The 20282-nt window shown below is 44.2% G+C and overlaps 1 protein-coding gene across 2 annotated transcripts in view; it reads left to right on the forward strand.

The window, feature by feature from the left end:
- Positions 1-19332, forward strand: part of LOC147892196 (putative sugar phosphate/phosphate translocator At3g14410) — a 38794-nt gene extending 19462 nt beyond the window's left edge. Inside the window, exons 2-7 of one of the 2 annotated variants that reach the window (XM_087388235.1) lie at positions 2870-2977; positions 3238-3272; positions 17647-17759; positions 17853-18114; positions 18237-18505; positions 18635-19332. In XM_087388235.1, coding sequence (XP_087244361.1) covers positions 2870-2977; positions 3238-3272; positions 17647-17759; positions 17853-18114; positions 18237-18505; positions 18635-18738 — 891 coding nt within the window. In that variant the 3' untranslated portion in view covers positions 18739-19332. Of the gene's footprint in view, positions 1-2869; positions 2978-3237; positions 3273-17646; positions 17760-17852; positions 18115-18236; positions 18506-18634 lie in introns of those variants that run through there. The other variant, XM_087388236.1, reaches the window with a different exon arrangement.
- The last annotated feature ends 950 nt before the right edge of the window (positions 19333-20282 follow it).

A 20282-nucleotide genomic window follows, 5' to 3' on the forward strand; every position in this document is an offset into this window, starting at 1 on the left:
AAGGTCAGGAATATTTGCTCTTTCAAATCCTCTCAAGTGTGGATAGGAGTACCCTCTTGTTGGAGGTGCCTCCACCAGTATGGGCATACTCCTCCAAGTGTAGGACAACAAATCTAACCCTTGCTTTGGTCACTCTTAGGATACAACAGAAAATAGTCCTCCATTTTGCTGAACCATTCCTCCAACTCATTGGGAGTACAATTATCACCCTTGAACAAAACAATCTTGTCTTTGGCATCCTTGCCTTGATGAGTGGATCCCTTGGGCTTAGCAGATTTAATTGTCTAGATATATTGATGGAAACACATGACTGATCCGAGATCTGATAGCAAGGTCTTATACTCATTGAATCTTTGACATAAACCATCGACCTCAGAGCTAGAAAGCTAGCACCATTGGGAACATTACTCCTTTGTGGCTCCCTGCTCCTATGAGCTGTTCTCCCATCAAAATGGTAGGCCTTCCTTGCTGAGGACATGAAACCAATAGGGCCTGCATTAGGTTCAGCACAAATGTCAGCATCAGAATCTGAGTCATCTTCCTAGGACTGCTCCATAGGCCTTTTCGCCTCATGGACCTGGCTCCTTCTGAGTTGATCTAAGCTTCTGTTCCTGGTAGCAAAAGCATTCTGCATTCTCAAACCATTATCCCTGATCTCCATGGTCATCTCTTTGAGTGCCTGTAATATAGGATCAGGTATGAGATGCTTGGACACTGGAATTGCGATGAGTGAGCTCTTGTCGGCCACTGCCAGGGGCATCCACAATTTCAGTGTCATCATCCTGGACTCCCTCACTGGAGCCAATGCCCAATCTGGCAGAATCCAACACAGCATCATCCTCTGGAATGGGATCAAGATCCCCCATCTGATGCTTCCTATAGTGGTTTCCAGGCCTCCTTGCAGTCATGATCTGATCCCAGTGAATATGATTTAAAGTCACTGTTTAGGACTCTGTTGGAGGGAATAAATCATTGTCCATTAGTGTATTTCTGCCCAAAACACCTGCTGGAACCAATTTCAAAGTAGAAATAAGGGCAAATGACATCCAATCAGCTTCAAACTTGGTATAAGGCTGTAATCTGCTGGGGCGACTCTATATATGGGGCGACTCTATATATGCAGGAAAAACTGACTTTGGAGCATAGATTTGCCAAATCGTTGCAGATATCCCAATCTTCCCATGCCCCTTAGATATGGTCCATTCAGGGAATTTCACTGAAGTGATTGGGGGCTTTTGAGCTGGAAGACAAGCTGAACACAATTATATAAAGAATGCAGATCTGAGCACTTTGAATCCCAACTCAATCTAGGGCTGGCACATGTCAAACTGAGGATTGAGGCACCTGGCCGCGACAGAAATTCGCAGGTAGGTAGGCCCCGGGGTCAAGATGATGTGCTCCAAGTTTCAAAACGAAATGATATGATTTACCCCACAAAAATCCCTGAAAAGGGATCTGATACCAATGTCGCTAAACTAGCCTACAACATGCTAGTTTTAGCCTACTTCCACATCCTAGATAAGCAAGAATGACAGCTGATAGTAATAGATGGATAGGAAAGCATGAGAACATTAGAGTTCATGTACAAAATTATCATGTGTACCTAGAATCATGCGTAGAACCTCAGCTTGTGATGGGCTGCACAAGCACAGGCCGGAAGAGTAGTTTAACTCAGCCAAGAGCATACAAATCAAGAATGGATGCATGGAGCAGCCCCCCCCGCCCCTCCCCGCCCCCGCCCCTTTCCCCATTTTATAGGTTTGGGCTTGGCAACGATTGCTACATTACTTATGGAATAGCCATCCTAGAATGCCACGTCGCAACTTAAGACGACTTCTACTTAAAGTACTTATTTACAAGCTATTTAAAGGCTTCCTATACTAAAATGTACTAAGTAAATTTCACCTTTGTTACAAAATGTGCATGTGCCCCCCTTTGCAACATACAAACCTTGAACGTACACAAACACTCGTGCATATGTACATGGTGCGTCCACACACATACATACGTATGTGTGCAGACACACCCATACACCCCAAAAACACACACATATACATGCACTCAAGCATATGCACGTAATACACATGTCCAAACACTTAGACATGCACACATGTGCGTTTTGTATAGATAGAACACACGCACACTCACATGCTCACACACATGCATGCTCACATGTATGTGCACATGCCCACATACACACACACCACTGATTTCAGCTGCTTAAATTCTGCATTGAATGCTTTATTATGACCTCGTGATTCTCCTAACCACGAAGGTTGTGGTCATTATTGCTTAATGGACTCAACTTATAAGAGATTACAACTTTGTCTAAATTTCCCCAGATTGACCATGCTAGCCCATATTGAATTGCTTGATAAAGTCCCTAGGATGATGACTTGTGCCCCTCTAATTAAAAAGCAAGCTATGATATTGTTCAAAAGAATGCAGACATTCTTTGACACAAAAAAGAGATAAGACACCTCCATTTATCAATTTGTCATGGTGGACCATGTGGCATCCTTGACATTATAAAATGATTGTAGTGTTCAAGATGATTGAATAAAGCCAATGTCTACTATTTCAGAATATTATAGGCAGGATACCTGGGCTGTTAACACTCTTGTAAGCAAATTCTGCTGTGTTGGATGTGAGTTTTGCTCTGGAATTCTTAGTTTGTTTGGAATACATGTATCACATTTTGAGGGAAGTTACTGACGCTCTAATCTTTTATTCGTTCCTTTCAGTGCTTGTTCATTATAAGTTCTAAGCGTGTTTATGGATTATCATTATACAGCTGATAATGTACTTTCTTTTGAGCTTATCTTTGTCTTATAAGGTGTCTGAAAAGATGCGGGTTGATATTTTGCAGTGGATACTCTCATCCAAGTATATCAACTTTCCTTATCCTGTGGCACTCACTCTTTTACACATGGTCTTTTCAACTGTCCTTTGCTTCATTGCTGTAAAGGTTCTGAAGGTAATCAAATCTGATTTTCGTTTTACTTCTGGGCTGTGAAAGAAGCACCATTTTTAAAACCAGTTTCCAATTCGATTAGGAGACGAATGCTTTTACGACACTGAAATTTTAAAACATTCCTCATGAGGCCATTAATGCATAATTTTGCTGCCTAAAAGGAAAGTTGGGTGATTGCTCTATCATAATCAAAAGAAACCTTTTTAACTAGGATTTTAACTACAAACATGCTTTGAGCACACTGCTTGCATTCAATTTTGCAGGTTGTGAAGTTGGAAGAAGGTATGACATTTGACATGTAAGCCCTCTATGATCCATCAGTCATTTTTACAGTTTCACACCCACTTGTAGACTAAGGGTGATCCTTGCTGTGGTTTGGCATATTTGTATGTGTGGGTGTGTGGATTTGTATGTGTGAGAGCATATTTTTATACTATGGTCTAGACCCACTGTTGGGCGCTGATGACCTCAGTGGGGATGTCATAGTAGCTAGTACCTGCTATGCATGATTGAGTTTATGGTTTTCAACCTTATGAGTGCATGAGATTGAAACTGCACTATGTTGTGTTTCTAAGGGATGAGTTTGGGAATGTTCCTGGATTCATCAAGGTGTAAGGGTGATCCTTGCTGTGGTTTGGCAATTGAGTTTTTGGGCAATCAGATTCCATGCCTTTCGTGATCTGTATTGCATATAAGTGGCAAGGCATTCATGATACCTTGCTTGGGATATCTTGTGTTTTTTGTTTGTTTTAACTCTTGTTACCTTTTGTGAGTGGTCCACAAGCAAAAATCAGAATGATGGAGGCGAATGGTATAACGTACCAAACAATTGGAGGAATGTGGATTGGTCATACAAAAGGATCCATCACACATGCAAGTGATGGCAACAGGCCCAATCAGCCTCACTGGCTTGGGAGACACATACGTTAATGCAAGAGGGTCATGGACAATCCAAATGGGCCAGCAACTTGCTCATGGGGGGTTGCTAGAAAATCTGCTGCAAGATACACTTAAAAAGAAGTTTCATCTGGGAGGTCTAGTCATGTCTATGCATGGTGGGCTGGAAGACAACTGGTAGGATGGTAAGAGCAGATTGGGAGTTTTCACAATCCTAGATAGCTCTAGACGACGGGCCATCCATAGTGGGAAAAACACATGCCTTAGAGACATGCAGCTATATATTGGGAGGACATTAACCCAAAAAATAAGTTGAATGGAAAAAATGCTTGGAGGAATGTAGGGCACTAGCTTGGTGCCCCTAGGCCTATCCTTGCATCAGGAGATGGCCTATGGACCCAGCTTACACTTAAAATATGCTTATGGAATTGCAACAAATACCCGTGGAACAAAGGAATGGGATTATGGAAAGTGTTACAAAATGGAGACATGACTTTGCTAGTCGAGACATGGGAGCATGAAAGATTGATGATCAAATCAGATGGGATGTGCAGGGCCCACTCTCTAAGGTGGTGGTTGTATGCGTCTAGCTAGCTTATGTACCGTATCCAGAACTTTGCTATTGTGTTCTTAAACTTCCCTCAAACATGCGGCCACACACACACTTTTTTATATATAAAAAAGTGAAAACTTTGAGTGCTTTACATTACAAGAGAGCTATCCAAAAGAAAAAGGAAAGCTGAACAAGTACATCAAGCGAAAATGTCCATGTAGGACAAATATACATCCTGATCTATGCAGTGAGTTTGCAAACAATCAAAGAGCGATTGCTGCAAAGAACGACGGAAGAAAACAAAGGTAGAAAAGATTGGATCTCGGCCACACACACACACACTTTTTTTTTGGGTGATAATTTTGCTGCTTTATATTACAGAATCACTATCCCAAGACGGGATGTGGGAAAATACATCACGAGAAGATCTCAAGATAAGACAAATACACATCATGATCGATGTACTTAGTTTGCAAGAAATCGTAGAAAGATTGCTGCAGAGAGTGCCTGAAGAAAGAGAAAAATGAAAAAGTAGGATCACCAAAGACTATGATTTCTATCCTTCCATAGAGTCTAGAGTGCCTAGTAACACCCAAACAAAAAATAAATCAAAATCTTGTCTCGGTGGGTGTATCCCAACGACTCAGAAGAACTTTCCAAAGGTAGCAATTGGAAATCGAGTTCGCAAATGCTGCCCCAAGAAGCTTAAAAAACAAGGAGTATGGGAGCAATGCCAAAGAAGATGAGGCACAGACTCCCGTGGAGCCAAACATCTGCGACAAACAGCCGGAGCAATGTTCTTGCGTGTCAAAAGTTGCCCAGATAGAAGAACTCCCAACAAGACTCGCCACAAGAAGACCTGTTGTTGGAGTGGAATTTTTGAATTCCAAATTTGTTTCAATCTCTTCTACCACCACTTTTCGGTGCGATTCATTCACCAAAGATGATTATGAGAAACCCATGGTGGAGGCAAAAGCACTTTATATAAAGAAGAGATAGTAATATGTGACAACCTCAAAGGGTGACAAGATGACCATGGAGAGGAAAGAGTCCAGTCCTGAAGACGGTCCTGAGGCTCTAATGGCGGAATGGGATGAAAAGGCTGGAGCATTTGAGTAATAGTTTGCCACATGAATCTGTAATGCATACCAAGTCCAAATTTTGCAACAGCCAAAGGAAAAGAAAGGGGAATCCCATCATCATGAATAAAATCTGCAACTGAGTGGATTCCCTTGAAACTCAGGAAATATGAGCTACTAGGTTCCTGCACTGCCAATGGAGGGGCTAAATCCTTGGACCACTGTATGCCCTCTGCTCTGAGAGAGTTTTCCTGCAAAGAATCTCGACTATGCCATTCCAAATGAGAGAGGACATGCATCCAATCCAATAACATATGAGAGACCAAAGGACAGAGCCTTTGATTTTGCCATCAATACAACTCACAATAAAATCCTATTGTGTAGGTTGCCAATATCCAAAAGTAGTAGTGGTGAGAGGTAAAAGCAAATGGCATATCATAGCAGCCCAAGGCTGAGACCCTTGCAATCCAGTAACATACGAGAGACCAAAGGACAACCTTTGATCTTGCCATCAATACAACCCAAAATAAAATCCCATTGTGTAGGCTGCCAATATTCAAAAGCAATAGTGATGAGAGATAAAAGCAAATGGCGTATCATAGCAGCCCAAGGCTGAGACCCTTGCATGAACACCAAAAGGTTTTCAGAATGGTGGACATAAAAGAAGAAAGTTCTGCCTTGCTGAACATTATCATTGGCAAGTAAAACTGAATATAAGCCACCAGAATTGATTGAACAATTCGTAACCTGACATGTAGAGGCCATGTTGCCAGCTTTCAATATTCAGTTTTGCTAAGATCCAATCAGCTGGTTGGCGACGAGTAATCGACCAACCCAAAGGATAGCCCAAGTGACGAACCATCTCATTACGTGGAACAATTTCCCTTGGCCACAAAAGAGTATGCCACTCTTTTGAATGCAATGGCAATAATTTATATTTTTGGAAATTCACATGAAGACCAGTAACCAACCCATATAAAGATAAAGCTTGCATCAAGCAAGATAGATCTTGCTCTGTATTCTGAGGATAAAAAACGAATCATTTGCATAAGCTTGAGCAATCAAAGTACTGCTCTCTTGAATTTCCAAACCATGAAGCACGTCAGATGAGATGAGATGATCCATGTACTGAAGCATGGGATGTGTGGCTATGGCATATAGGAGTGCACTAAGCGGACAGGCCTGACGGACCGAATAGCGAAGGGTCCATGCTTCAGAAATATCTCCAGACAGTATGCAAACAGCTTTGTTGTCATTGCAAAGCCAATAAATAATATGCGGTGAAAATCAAGCCGGTTGCGCAGGCCAGGCCTCTTGGCAGTGCCCAGCCTGGGTCGCCTCCCCCCCCCTTCAGGTTGCCCCCCTCCCTTGCTTCAGGTTAGACAGTTTCAGGGCCCTCTCCGGGATGGTTCGCCTCGTGTTCCGGGGAGCTGTTAACCTGAGCTGTTTCCAGGCATTGGCGGAGCTGTTTGCTTCAGCATTGAGCAACCTGTTTGCATCCCACGCAGGCTGAAGATCGGAGCTTTCTTTACACAGTTTTCTTTTTTGGGATTTACTGGTGGTTGGCTGTGAGTTCTTGGTGGGTATTTTCAGCAGAGGTAGCTCCTCCCCTCAGGACAGTGTAAGCTGAGACAATGGAGGACACTAATGCCACTCCCGTCGCCGAACCTGAGGAGATTGAAGTCACAGTTTCTTTTCCTCCCGACATTGTGCAGATGATTGAGGTAGCAGAGGAGGGTTTTCGTTCGACTCACATCATTGGCTTTCTACCCGGTAGAGGCCAGCAGTTACGTGATTGGGTGTACACTAGCATGGCCTCTTTGGGTGTCTCAGTTACGGTTTTTGGATTGCTTGGCAGAGGGTACTTTTCTTTTGGCCTTCAGTCTGCAGAGCAGGCTCAAAGAGTACTTATGAGCTCACCGATTCAGTTTCAGAGCAGAGTCATCCATTTGTGGTCTTGGCAGAAGCACTTCAGTTCTACTTCCCTTGGATCGTGACAGGTCTCCTTTTGGATCCTTTTCCCTGGACTTCCTGATGAGGTTAGCTCTTGTCACAGAGCTGTGGAGCATATGGCTAGTGTGGCAGGTACAGTCATCCCTTCAGGTGCTAGACCTTCCTATGCTCGGTCACTTATTGGTACAGGTGTTACGAGGGTTAGACTCATTTCTGATTTTCCACCTCCTCGACCTTTGCCTACTTTGATTTCGTACTCCACTAGAGATGGGGTTCAGATGCAGCAGAGGGTTTTGTATGAGGGTCTTCCTGCGACCCTTCAAAGGATGCAAGCTCTCTCAGTGTCAATGAGACACTGAACACTTGGTATTTTGATAGTGGTGCTTCTAAGTGCATCACTTCTAAGAAGAGCCTTTTTGCTTCTCTGCATTCGCCACTTACTAAAAAGAAGATGACATGTGCGAATAATTCTTCTTACTCAGTGTGTGGAGTGGGAGACATCATACTCATATACATGGATGGCACAGATTTCAGAATTACAGATGTTCTCTATGTGCCAGGTATAAAGAAGAATTTGCTTTCAGTGTCCTCTCTCAATAGAGGAGGATTTCAGGTCATATTTGATGATGCTAAGTGTGTAGTCAGAGACAAAGAGAATGACTATGCTTTGATCTTGTCTGGCACTTTGTATTGGGGTCCTTTTCAGCTTGACATTTATGAGAAAAGATCCGATCTTGTACTTTCAGTGAGCACTCTCATTGTTGCGATGCAGAATGCAGAGTTATGGCATGCCAGATATGGGCACATGAGTTATGGTAGCTTTATGATACTTCAAAAGCATGCTATGGTTGATGCATTGCCTCCTTTGGAGTCATCTCCTCCTCATGCATGTGAGGGTTGCATCCTTGGCAAGATGCATAGATTTCCTTTTAAGAAGGATGGTGCAGTAAGAGCTACTCGAAAGTTACAGCTCATACACAGTGATGCCTGCGGTCCCATGAGGACACCTGCTTTTGGCGGTTATAGATGATTTCACTAATTATACTTGGGTCTATGGTCTTCAGGCAAAATCAGAAGTGTCCTCTGGCTTCGCCTCCACTCCCGTGGTCAGCTTCCACAACTTTTGAGCCACTAAATGACTCCGGATCTTCACTTTCCAGATTGGGTAGTTGGTCCCGTCCAGTTTCCCAGACTCTCCAAAGTTAGGGATAGTGAATGAGAGAAAACTGGGAGAGGAAGAAGGGAGAGAAGGGGCTGGAGAGGCTGTAGAGATGGACATCTCTGCTGTTTATACCACACAGCAAAGTCAACCAAACTCAATTTCAGTAGACCAGAACTCTGAACGCACCTAACTGAACCTGAGTCACCCTCCTTCTCGCAAGGGTACAATCCTCCAATCGTGGAAGTTGATTCCCAAGAGCTTCTGAATCAGGGTCATCCTTCAGCAAGGTCCCTGCCTTCAGGCTCCCACACCTGTGAGCCTCCTACTTGGGTTCTGATACCATGTTAGAAATGACCCAACAGAGGGTACACACAGCGGAAGACTTATAGGAATGCCCAGGAGCTCACACAGTGTGGGTGTGGGGTGTGGAATCACAAACTTCTTTACTTATGTGCATTCAATAGATGTGCAGACTCATCAATAGACAATGAACCAGCCAGACAGAGAAACCACCAAAATATATATTTCCATCCAAAAGTATGGACACAATACAAAATAGATAGATCCAGAGTCCCACCAATGGTGTGGTCCTCTGATCTAACCACAAGGTCCTTCTCCAATCTGCTGGCTATCTCTAGACTCGAGCCCGCGTGCTCCACCTCGAGCGTCTATAGACTTTTCGTCCAGTGTGTTCTTCTCCACCTTACTGCCTGTGAATCAGCCTAGGTGGGCAGCCCCTGCCAAGCTTTGTCTGCAGCACACAGGTCCCCTTGGTCCTCCTGAATGTAGGCTCCAAGATAACTGTTCCACTGCTCCAACCTGCTTGTGAATGGCTGCTCCAGAAGGTGTGATGATCTCAGCACCTTGCTGCCCTAGAAGACAGCCAAGGTCCAGCCCTTCCTGGCTAAGTCTGCAGCCCTTGTTGCACTCTCTCACCTCCTGTAGATAGGCCCAGAGAGTAGGCTTCCTGCTGCTCCTTTCTGCCCTGGAACTGCTGGCTGCTGGATAATGAATGAGGGCTGGAGGATCTCCTTTTATAGGCCCAGGGGCCTGTCATAAAAACCGACCAGCCAGCTTCATACTGGCCGACCAGTCTGCTGCTGGTCCAGCCCTTTAAGGGCTCACAAAACTAGGGCCCTTTGGCCCACACTTCTAGGGCCTTTAGGCCCTCCAATCTAGGCAAGCGCCCAGCCTATATAAGGCATGCCACTGCCCACTGGCAGCCCCATTTGCTGCTCCATCTGGCCCCAGCCATGTCAGCGCCTGTTCACCCTGCTCTCCTGACCCGCCTGTACCGCGCCTTTGCTCCAGCCTTCTGGTCATCTGCATCTGCTCCGTACCTTGCTTCCAGCCCTCCGTACTGGCCCGTACAGTTGTGCTGTCCACCTGCACCTCTGCTGCAGATACTCGCAGCCCAAAGACCTCGCTCCAGGCTCTCCAGGATGCTCTTGAGCAGTGCTGCCCACGACAGCCTTGCTGCTGTCCATGTGGCAGCCATCTCTTCACTCTTGGCTGTGAGGTGCTGCCCATGTTGCAGCCCCCTCTCTTTCACTCCTCTGGGCTTCTTCTGCCCTAGGTCTCCCTCCCCCATGCTCTCCTCATATGGGGGCTTACAGATGGGGAGGTGACCTTTCCAACACCCCCTCTCACCGACACATCTCGGCCCAATGTCAACACGTCGATGAAGATGCTCCAGTAACTCCCTAGTCGTAGTCCTCTAGAACTTTTCGGTGTTAAAATATTTTCCTGGCTTTTCATCCAGTGGCTCCTGCTCCACCAGGTCCGGTTCCGCTTCCGCACACCATCCTGGTACACAGGTCCATCTTTGGTAGCACCTCCTGGCACTACCTCCTTCAGTCACGTTCCCGCCTCTGAACTTGAGCAAACCAGCCGTCACGATCTTCCAGTTGTCCCCCTCATAATGAGTGAACAACCTGGAGTCTTCCAGGCACCATGCTCTGAGGGTCTGTTTCAACCCGTCCTTCCTTTGGCAAGGTCTGCAACAAAAGTACATCTCCAGATAACCTGGACTGCGAACTTTAAACGCACTTGACTGAACCTCAGTCACCCTCCTTCTCGCAAGGGCACAATCCTCCAGTCGTGGAAGTGGATTCCCAAGAGCTTCTGAATCAGGGTTGTCCTTCAACAAGGTCCATGCCTTTAGGCTCCCACACATGTGAGCCTCCTACTTGGGTTCTGATACCATGTGAGAAAATACCCAACAGAGGGTACACACAGCGGAATACTTATAGTAATGCCCAGGAGCTCACACATTGTGGTGTGGGGTGTGGAATCACAAACTTCTTAACTTAATGTGCATCAAATAGGTGTGTAGACTCATCAATAGACAATGAACCAGCCAGATAGAGAAACCACCAAAATAATATATTTTCGTCCAAAACTATGGACACAATACAAAAGAGATAGATCCAGAGTCCCACCAATGGTGTGGTCCTCTGATCTAACCACAAGGTCCTTCTCCTATCTGCTGGCTATCTCTAGACTCGAGCCCGCGTGCTCCACCTCGAGCGTCTGTAGACTTTCCGTCCAGTGTGTTCTTCTCCACCTTACTACCTGTGAATCAGCCTAGGTGGGCAGCCCCTGCCAAGCTTTGTCTGCAGCACACAGGTCCCCTTGGTCCTCCTGAATGTAGGCTCCAAGATAACTGTTCCACTGCTCCAGCCTGCTTGTGAATGGCTGCTCCAGAAGATGATGATCTCAGCACCTTGCTGCCCTAAAAGACAGCCAAGGTCCAGCCTCTTCCTGGCTAAGTCTGCAGCACTTGTTGCACTCTCTCACCTCTTGTAGATAGGCCCAGAGAGTAGGCTCCCGGCTGCTCCTTTCTGCCCTGGAACTGCTGGCTATGCTGGATATTGAAGGGTTTGCTCTAATTTCTTGACTCGCTTTTCAATCGCTTCAGCCAGAGTCTGTGAGGGACTCCGGGCTTGAGTCTGCATAGCCCTTGTAGGACTCTCTCTAAATACATTCACTCTATCTAAATACAAACCTAGCTCTTATGAGTAATTTCATATGGTCGATCCCAAATATGCTTCCCGGCTGCCATGTCCACCTCATAGACGTGGTGACTTGGCTGTGTTGTTGCACCAGTGTTCGCATTCATGAAATTGTGAGTACCACCAAGTCAATCAGGATGTGAGCTGTTCTACTCATGACGGATCCTTACATGCGAACATGTTATAGTTACAACCCTTTTTGCAAATACTTGATCTAGAGTGCACGGAAGAGACATGTTACCTTTGATCTCCGTCAAAGCTGCATGCTTTGACTTGTTTTTAAACTGCAGACATTGAACCGCATGTGTGTCCTTTTGCCCACAAATGAACCAACGACCTCCTTCACATACTGAAGGGTTTGCTCTGCTTTCTTGACATGCTTTGCAATCACTTCAGCCAGAGTTTGTGAGGGACTCCAGGCTTTAGTCTGCATAGCCCTTGTAGGACAGAATTGCTTCTTCCACCTAAAGTTTTTTGGCTTGGACCTGTGGTAGGTTGAGGTTTCTGTGAAGAAGTTCCTTTCGCCATAGATTTATCGCAGATTTTTGCATATCTAATATCATGCTCGAGATTTTACTACAACCTCAGCCATGTTTTGGGTTTTCCTTTAACTCACGCCACCAAGCTAACGCTTTCCCTTCAATGTCCCTTGAGTGTTTGAATCTGGAGTTCATCAAAACAGGGATGGAATGAGAAATGTACCTGCCATTGGCTCAACCATGCACAGGGGTACACTCTTTTTTCTCAAATGCGAAGGTCTCAAGTGTAAAAGATGGCGCTACGTGTATACTGTCTCTGGCTCCCACTGCCAAGCCTGTGACTGTGGCTTGCAGCACCGCAAACATTTGAGTTTATGTCTTGAGGTGCACTTCTTGGGCTGTGGACAGGATCTTCAATTCCTTCATTTGTGTTTCGAAGTATGCCTTCAGTTCAGTGTGTTACTCTTTTTTGACGAGGTGATTTTCACAGACTATGTTGTCACACTTTTCCCCTCGAGGCTTTTCAAGTGGAGGCATGCTGGGTGCAGCTTTGTCATGCATGTGACTCCTTCCATGGGTAGAAGAATAGAAGAGGAGTATTGAGGCGAGAAGAGAGGGCAGAAAGAGAGATGCGAATAGGTAAGCAGAGAGAAAGGAGAGACTATGCTGGTACAGTGCAGAAGCAAAGTGCTGAGAGAGAAAGATGATCTGCACTATGCAGATCCAATTCTCTGTCAGACAGTTGCTTACAATCTGCTGCAGGATTCGTTCCAGTCTCTTGGGTTGATTTCTCAAATTCTTGTAGGATTAACCTGCTCGTTCGGGTCTAATTCACAGCAGTTTATAGACTGGTTAGTGTTCTACAGGCAGAGTACTGGGTCTTTACTAGATTAGGCTCTTTTCTTTACAAAGCAGAACCCTCAGTCTAGGATAGGCCCTGCCAGAAAGCAGCCTGCACAGGGAGAAATCACGATCAGTTGTAGCTTCTTGCAAGGTTGTGATTGCTTACAATTTTACCCCTCTATGACAACAGGTCTGCAACTCCTGTGCATTAATCCACAGCTGCCGTGGTGAGTTTGCAGCAAAGTTTCATGGGCTTGGATTGCCCCAGCACCCAACCCTGATTCGCGACTGATCCAGGTGGGTTTCTACTTCAGCAACCATGGCAATAACCACCTGTCACTTTTGACAGACCCCCATATGGCCATGTGAACTGGTAACAAGTTGCTGCCCTTTACAAGTCTGGTATTTGAGTGAATTGTCACAGCAGTAATTCACTCTGATATCAAACAAACCGGCACATCAAAACTCTCTCCAAAGAATTTGCAGGGAATCTAGTGCAGCCCCCCCCTCTGCAGGCTCTTCATGCCTTTGGGGTGTGCATATAGACACCACCTCGAATCAAACCACTACACCTGGCTCCATGAATTGAAACAGTTCCTACCTCAACACACGACAGAAACTTGCAAATGCACCTACCACATATGAAACACATACATGGCACCTTGTGCTTGCATACCTTGCAACAATTTCTTTGTGTTTGAGGGCTGCTCTAATACCAACTATAGAGTCCTTTCTAGGATTTAACCCTAAACATGGTCCAAAACGGCAATCAGCAAACAAAAGGATAATCAGTAGGCAACTCACCTCCCAGCCAGCCTTGAGCACGTGGGCTACATACGAGACTCCCACAAGCCCATGCCTATAGCTTTGGCCTCCCATTCTTCAGAACCTGTCCCCAAGGAAGCTTCGGCATTGGCATCTTGTGATCTGCCATGTAGATGGCAAGAGTCTAGGCTCATGATCTAGACCAGACCACTCAGTGGCGTGCACCCTGAATAAACTCACAATAGCCTTGGCCACTCATAGAAGAGCATCCCACTTTATGGAAAGCGTCCCTAGCTAGAATTAGCCAACTTGCCTGTTTCTATTGCCTAAGTCCCTTTGGCCCCAAGTTATCCTGCTTCCCTTAATCCCATGGCCCCCTGACCGTGTTAGATTCAATCTACTATTCCGAGGATTAGTGTCTAGCTCTTTTTTTTTGGGGGGGGGTGAAAGAACGTTTCATTAAGAAGAATGCACATTCATAGCTGCCCCAAAGTGAGACAACTACTACTCATAAACTAGATAAAGATGAAAAAAGACCAAGGAGAATGTACATTCAAAGCTGTGCAAAAGAGGAGCAACTTCTACTCCAAACAAAACAGTGAAAGAAAGCTTCTAACTGGGCTGGAAGAAAATCTCCTTGTGCATGTGTATCCTGAAGGGGTCGGTGCAGGGAGGATCAGAAAAAACGATAAAGATCCATAGATGAAAACCCATAAAGGTGAGAATTCCGGGCATGATACAATGTCCATAAAGCCTAATAGCGACACCATGCAAAAAAGTAATCATAGTCCGGTATAGAGGCATATCTCCCAAACAACCAGAACTGCCTGCCAAAAGAAACGCCAGGAAAGCGAGTATGTAGATAAAACCCTAGTCTAGGAAAAAAATCTCTGGCAGTTGGGCAGATCCAAAGCGGATGTAGAATCGTCTCCTTGGGATGGGAACAAGAAGGGCAATCTATACGTCTGGCAGCCAAGAAAAAGCCCACTGGTAATGTGCCTACCAAACAACGCCATTAGAAAAGCTGCTGTCGGAGAGGAAGGTTACTGTTCCAAATGTGGCGAAGAGAGGTCTTCCACCAAGTTAGAGGTTTGTCAAGATGCCAAATGTGAAGCCCATGCTCCCGAATCCATGGTTGTGGGGGCAGTAAGATCTATAAATGAAAAGGTAGAATAACCTGTAATGCCTATCAAATTTCCAATCCATCGAGGAAAGCGCAGTAAACAAGCGGAGGAAAGGCTGAAAAGGTAGTAACATGGTGGTGGGAATATGGCAAATAGGCCTATGATGCATTCCTAAGAAAAATTGTCTCCTGGCCTAAGGAAAAGACTGCGTGAGGCCTCCATCATCCACCACATCAGCCACTGTAGAGATACCCAATCTATGCAGAAACTAAGCTTTTCTTGGCTGAAGATGAGCCAATGGAGGATAAAAAACACAGCTCCAACGAGTGCTCTGTAGGCGGAGAGTATTGCCAGGATCCGGAAGACAGCCCGACCAATGTAGATGTTCCAGAAGGAGTTGCCAATCATAGAGCAATCTGGTAGAAAAGGGACAGCCAGGTATGCAACTATGAAGATGCCCAAAAATCACATCTGATATGGCAGGAATCCAATGTCCAAAAGCATTAGTGCGAAGCGAATAGATAAGACAAGAAAGCATGAGCATCCACGGCTGACGTTGCTCCACTAAAGTAAGCAAAAGGGTGGCCTTACGGGCTATCATATCTTCAAGCCCCCATGCATTTTGGGCGAACAAATGTACACACACACACGTGTGCCCGTGCGCGCGCACACATATATTTGGTCTCCCGTCAAACCAACTCAATAAGGCTTTTCTTCATTTTCTATAGAACCCATGTACCACCTTTATACTTAATGATTTCCATGAGCAAGTTTATGTTAGACTTCTGGGCATCTCCTGTCTGTACTATAGGGAGTGAGGGCTTCTTTGTGGATGTGCCGGTCTGAGATAGTTGCAGTATTTTCCCCATAGAAAATACAGTTTGCTGGGGGCAGTGCCAGGGTAAGTAGGCTAGTTAAGGGCTGGAAAGAGGGCTTGGTTAGGGGCTGGTAGAAGGCTGTTTAAGGCTGACCATTGCCAGCTGGTCGGGGCCAGTCAGGCCAGCCAACCACTCAAATCACAGGGTCGGTTCAGCCGACCTGGACCAGGGTTGGGTTAAACTGACCAAACCAGGTCAGGTTAGGAGACCAGCCGATCCAGACCCAGTTGGGTTAGGTCAGCCAGTTTGCAGCACTTTGCCCTTGTATTTTATCATTCACTGGTGCAGTTGTTCCACTGTTTGGAGTCCATTCTGAGTTTACAGTTCTACTTCAGATTTCAGTCATTCACAGGTGCAGATTTCAGCTTGTGTTTGGAGTCTTCCAGGGTGCAGTTCCTGTGGTCTTCAAGTTGTGGTTTTTCTCAGCAACAAAGAGCAGAGGTTTTTCCATAACATATTCTTGCTGTTCATTGTGCAGAATCTTCTCTCTCTAAATGCAGTTATTTTCTCTTTCCAGACGCATTCCTATATTTCTCTTCCATACGCTATCTTCCGCTGGGTACTCTGACAGTTTAGTAGGGTTAGCCTTATGCTCGACAGATAGTTGTAGAGCCAAAAAAGTTTTGATTTGTGAAATATCTTCCTTCATTTTAACTTTCTCAATGTCAAGAAATTTTAGGAAGGTATAAATTGTCTTTAATTACATAAATTACCACCGTCAAAGTTTGTCTCTGGTTTTGAAAATTTTTGGAAGGTTGATTCAATGTCCATGCTGTTCATTGCAATCTTCTCTCTCTAAATGCAGTTATTTTCTCTTTCCAGACGCATTCCTATATTTCTCTTCCATACGCTATCTTCCACTGGGTACTCTTGACAGTTTAGTAGGGTTAGCCTTATGCTCGACAGATAGTTGTAGAGCCAAAAAAGTTTTGATTTGTGAAATATCTTCCTTCATTTTAACTTTCTCAATGTCAAGAAATTTTCGGAAGGTATAGATTGTCTTTAATTACATAAATTACCACCGTCAAAGTTTGTCTCTGGTTTTGAAAATTTTTGGAAGGTTGATTCAATGTCCATAGTGTTGTCTGCAACATATCATCAAGAGCAGAGGACGGCTGAAGCAGACCATATGTCTTTGTTTGTTTTGTAATTTTTAAAACTCTTGAGAATTATCGTACATAGCTCAAAATATAGTTTCTTTAAACTATCCAATTAAAATATCATTTTAATGTCCTTCTCATTCCTTTGATATTTAGAGCTGACACATGACATTTATACAGACCATTTGCCAATAGTAAAAAGTACCTTACTATCCTATCCATCATACAATTATCACCCTTCGAAAAATCTCACACTCCTTGCCCCATGTTTTATCATTTAGGCCAATGGGAAAAAACTATATGCATGTCTAGGTCCTAGGCGATGAAGTTCTAGTCAACATTGTTTTAAGGACTTTAAGGGTGCTGTGATTACATTTAACCTTCACTATATGCGAAAGAGCATTAGAAGGGAATGTGTCTCTCCATGACATGCTTATTAATTTCCCCTTATCTATGCGTGCATGAATGCTCTTACCTTTCTGCATTTTCTATCGACATATCTGCATCAAGGTTAAGCATGCCTATGTTATAATTCTTTCTGCTTTAGGTTTACATGCATTTGAGTTCTCCTTGTTCTAGTTAAGTTTAATTTAAGCTCTGGGATAATGTATTAATCCTTCATTGAACGTTCAAATATCTTGATGTTGTTAGCAGCTCCTTTTGCTTGTAGATATATGTCTATGGACTTTGCCTCACATATTTGGCACTACGTATTATTGTCTGTCTTCAGATGATGCAACTGTAGTAGGACCTTGGAAGGTGTCCAAACGTTAGATGGATTTTGATGTCTTTAGTAATTGTAACAGGTGTTTCTTTTGTCTGCAGCTATGTAACCTCAGTCGTTCCTATTGGAGCAATGTTTGCAATGACTTTATGGCTAGGAAATACAGCTTATATGTACATCTCTGTGGCATTTGCACAGATGCTGAAGGCAGTCAGTAAGACCTCTCCCTGCAAACCACCTTCGCATCTTCTTTGAGCTTTGGAATCTGTATCTGAAATTAATATGATGTTTACCTCTCTTTTTATAGTGCCGGTCGCAGTTTTCTTACTAGGGGCAGCAGTTGGACTGGAAATGCTGAGTTTGCAAATGTTGACAATAATGTCTGTCATCAGTTTGGGGGTAGTAGTGGCTTCCTATGGTGAGATTGATTTCAATTGGGTGGGAGTCGTGTATCAATTTGGTGGAGTTATTGGAGAGGCATCCAGACTTATATGCATGGAGATTCTTCTGAAGAGAAAGGGTCTCAAGCTGAATCCCCTTAGCATGATGTATTATGTAAGCCCTTGCAGGTATATATGCAGTAGATTGGAAACTTCTCTCTCTCTCTCTCTCTCTCTCTCTCTCTCTCTCTCTCTTCTTGTTGAGATTTATGACTATACTGATTGAAGTCTTTGTAATCTATCTTTTGCAGTGCAGTATGCTTATTCATACCATGGATTTTTCTTGAGAAACCAAAAATGGACCTTACACATGGATGGGGCTTTGATCCGGTTATACTATCCCTCAATGCTCTTTGCACATTTGCATTGAATGTCTCAGTTTTCCTTGTCATATCTCACACAAGTGCAGTGACGATTCGTGTGGCCGGAGTCGTCAAGGATTGGATTGTTGTATTGGTTTCTGCTTTATTGTTTGCTGATACCAAGCTCACGCTCATCAACATTGTGGGTTACAGTGTTGGTGAGTCCATTTTATTAGTTTCTTTCTTTTCTTCTTAAATATGTGTTATCAACATGTTCAGATGCCTACTGTTGTTTTATGGTTCTAAATTTTATCTTGGTGGTGATTTTGTTTGCAACTTTCTTGCAGCCATTGCTGGAGTGGCAGCATATAACAAACTTAAACTAACAGAAGGTCAAGGTGTGGCAGTGGAAGCCATTGTACAAAAGGAGTCATCCCCCAGTGAAACATAATCCTGAAGTTTCCTGTCAGTATAATTGGAATGCATACAATTTCTTGTGAAGGGATCATAGAGGCTCTCAAAGCGAGCATCACTACCAGCCAGTCTTTCGCCAAGTCGTTCCACAAAAGAATATGCACCAACTGTGAATCCATGACCCTTAGGCCCACCTCTAACCATGCGGCTGCCGCTGTGAGCCCAACAAGGAGGGATCACAAGGCCCACTATTAATTTTGGGCCATTAAGCATCTTTAATGGCTATGTAGGCTTCATGCCCGTGTGGCATTTCATTCTGTCCTGGTTTTGCACTATATAAACAAATGGCTCTCCATTGTAATTGCATGCCTATGCCGTATTCCTCTAACTCTATGCCACACATTGACAACCACCCGCAAAGCTTCGTGCATTGTCATAGACTCAATGACCATTTCAAGAAAATGCACCATGGGGTGAAAACATGACATATTATAATGTCCAATGTAGACTAGAGAAAAAACTAACACACATGAAACGGCCATGTCTATGTAGTCCGTCTCATTTATATTCATTTCCACCTTGTATCTATGGTTTTGCACTTATATTTTATCTTTTTTGTGTTGCTATTCAATTACATTGCACAAAGGTTCAACTTTTTGTTCCATTTTAGATATTGCCGTGGTATTAACTGATTATCCAAGGATCGTTGCCAATTTATATAGGAGTACTTAATTGTTGGAAGTCTGGTCATAATCAGTAAAACTCATTTTTAGTTGGAGAATTGCTTAGATTGTTTTAAATATTTGCACTTGTGCCAGTTCACAAGATATCTTCTATAGACAAATGTCACCGGGGCGTGAATTTCTAGACGTTTGGAATTTACGGGTGAATATCCTACTTTTGTTGTTTTAATTGAAAAATGGCCAACTCAGTGTATTAATTCCATGGGCCTAGGAAAGGAGCTGAAGGGCAAGAGAGGGGTAAAATCCCATTGCTAAAAATAGCTCCATGGGCCATGGCTGGCAAGTTGTCCTTGGAAGCAAGTAGAAAAGTCAAAATTTTCTTTGAGGCAGTTTTATGGACCGGAGGAAGGCAGAGTGAGGTAGGTAATAGGCTCGGAAAGTGCCTCAAGGTTGTTCTAACAAATTGCTTTGCTGATTTTTGACTACCAGAGCAGCTGTGTGCTGTTTGAGAGCTGCCAGGGCTGCCAGAAGCTCCAAAACAAATTCGTTTTTGTGCCAGGAGGCTCCAGAAGAATTCGTTTTTGTGCCCATCCAGAAGCTACCAGAGCAATTTTGCAATCAACAACATGAAATTTCGTTTTCAGTCAAGGACGTCCAGGGAGTTTTGTTTTTTAAAGTCAAAGACCTGCTAGGGCAGTTCGTTTTCCGATTGGGAGCATTCAAGGTGATTCACAATCAGATGTAGGGCTGCCGGGTGCAGCAAGGGTGATTTGCAATTAGTTGTAGGGTCCTTGGGTGCAGCCAAGAAGATTTGTTTGTTGATGCACGACAGGGAGGAAGATTCACCATCTAGTGTGTGTTGCTAGAAACTGCCAAAAGGATTTCACCTAGCTTGTTG

Source organism: Dipteris shenzhenensis, chromosome 17 (genome assembly GCF_047967505.1).
Source record: "Dipteris shenzhenensis isolate YYH24624 ecotype China chromosome 17, Dip_SZ_1.0, whole genome shotgun sequence".
NCBI lineage: Eukaryota > Viridiplantae > Streptophyta > Polypodiopsida > Gleicheniales > Dipteridaceae > Dipteris > Dipteris shenzhenensis.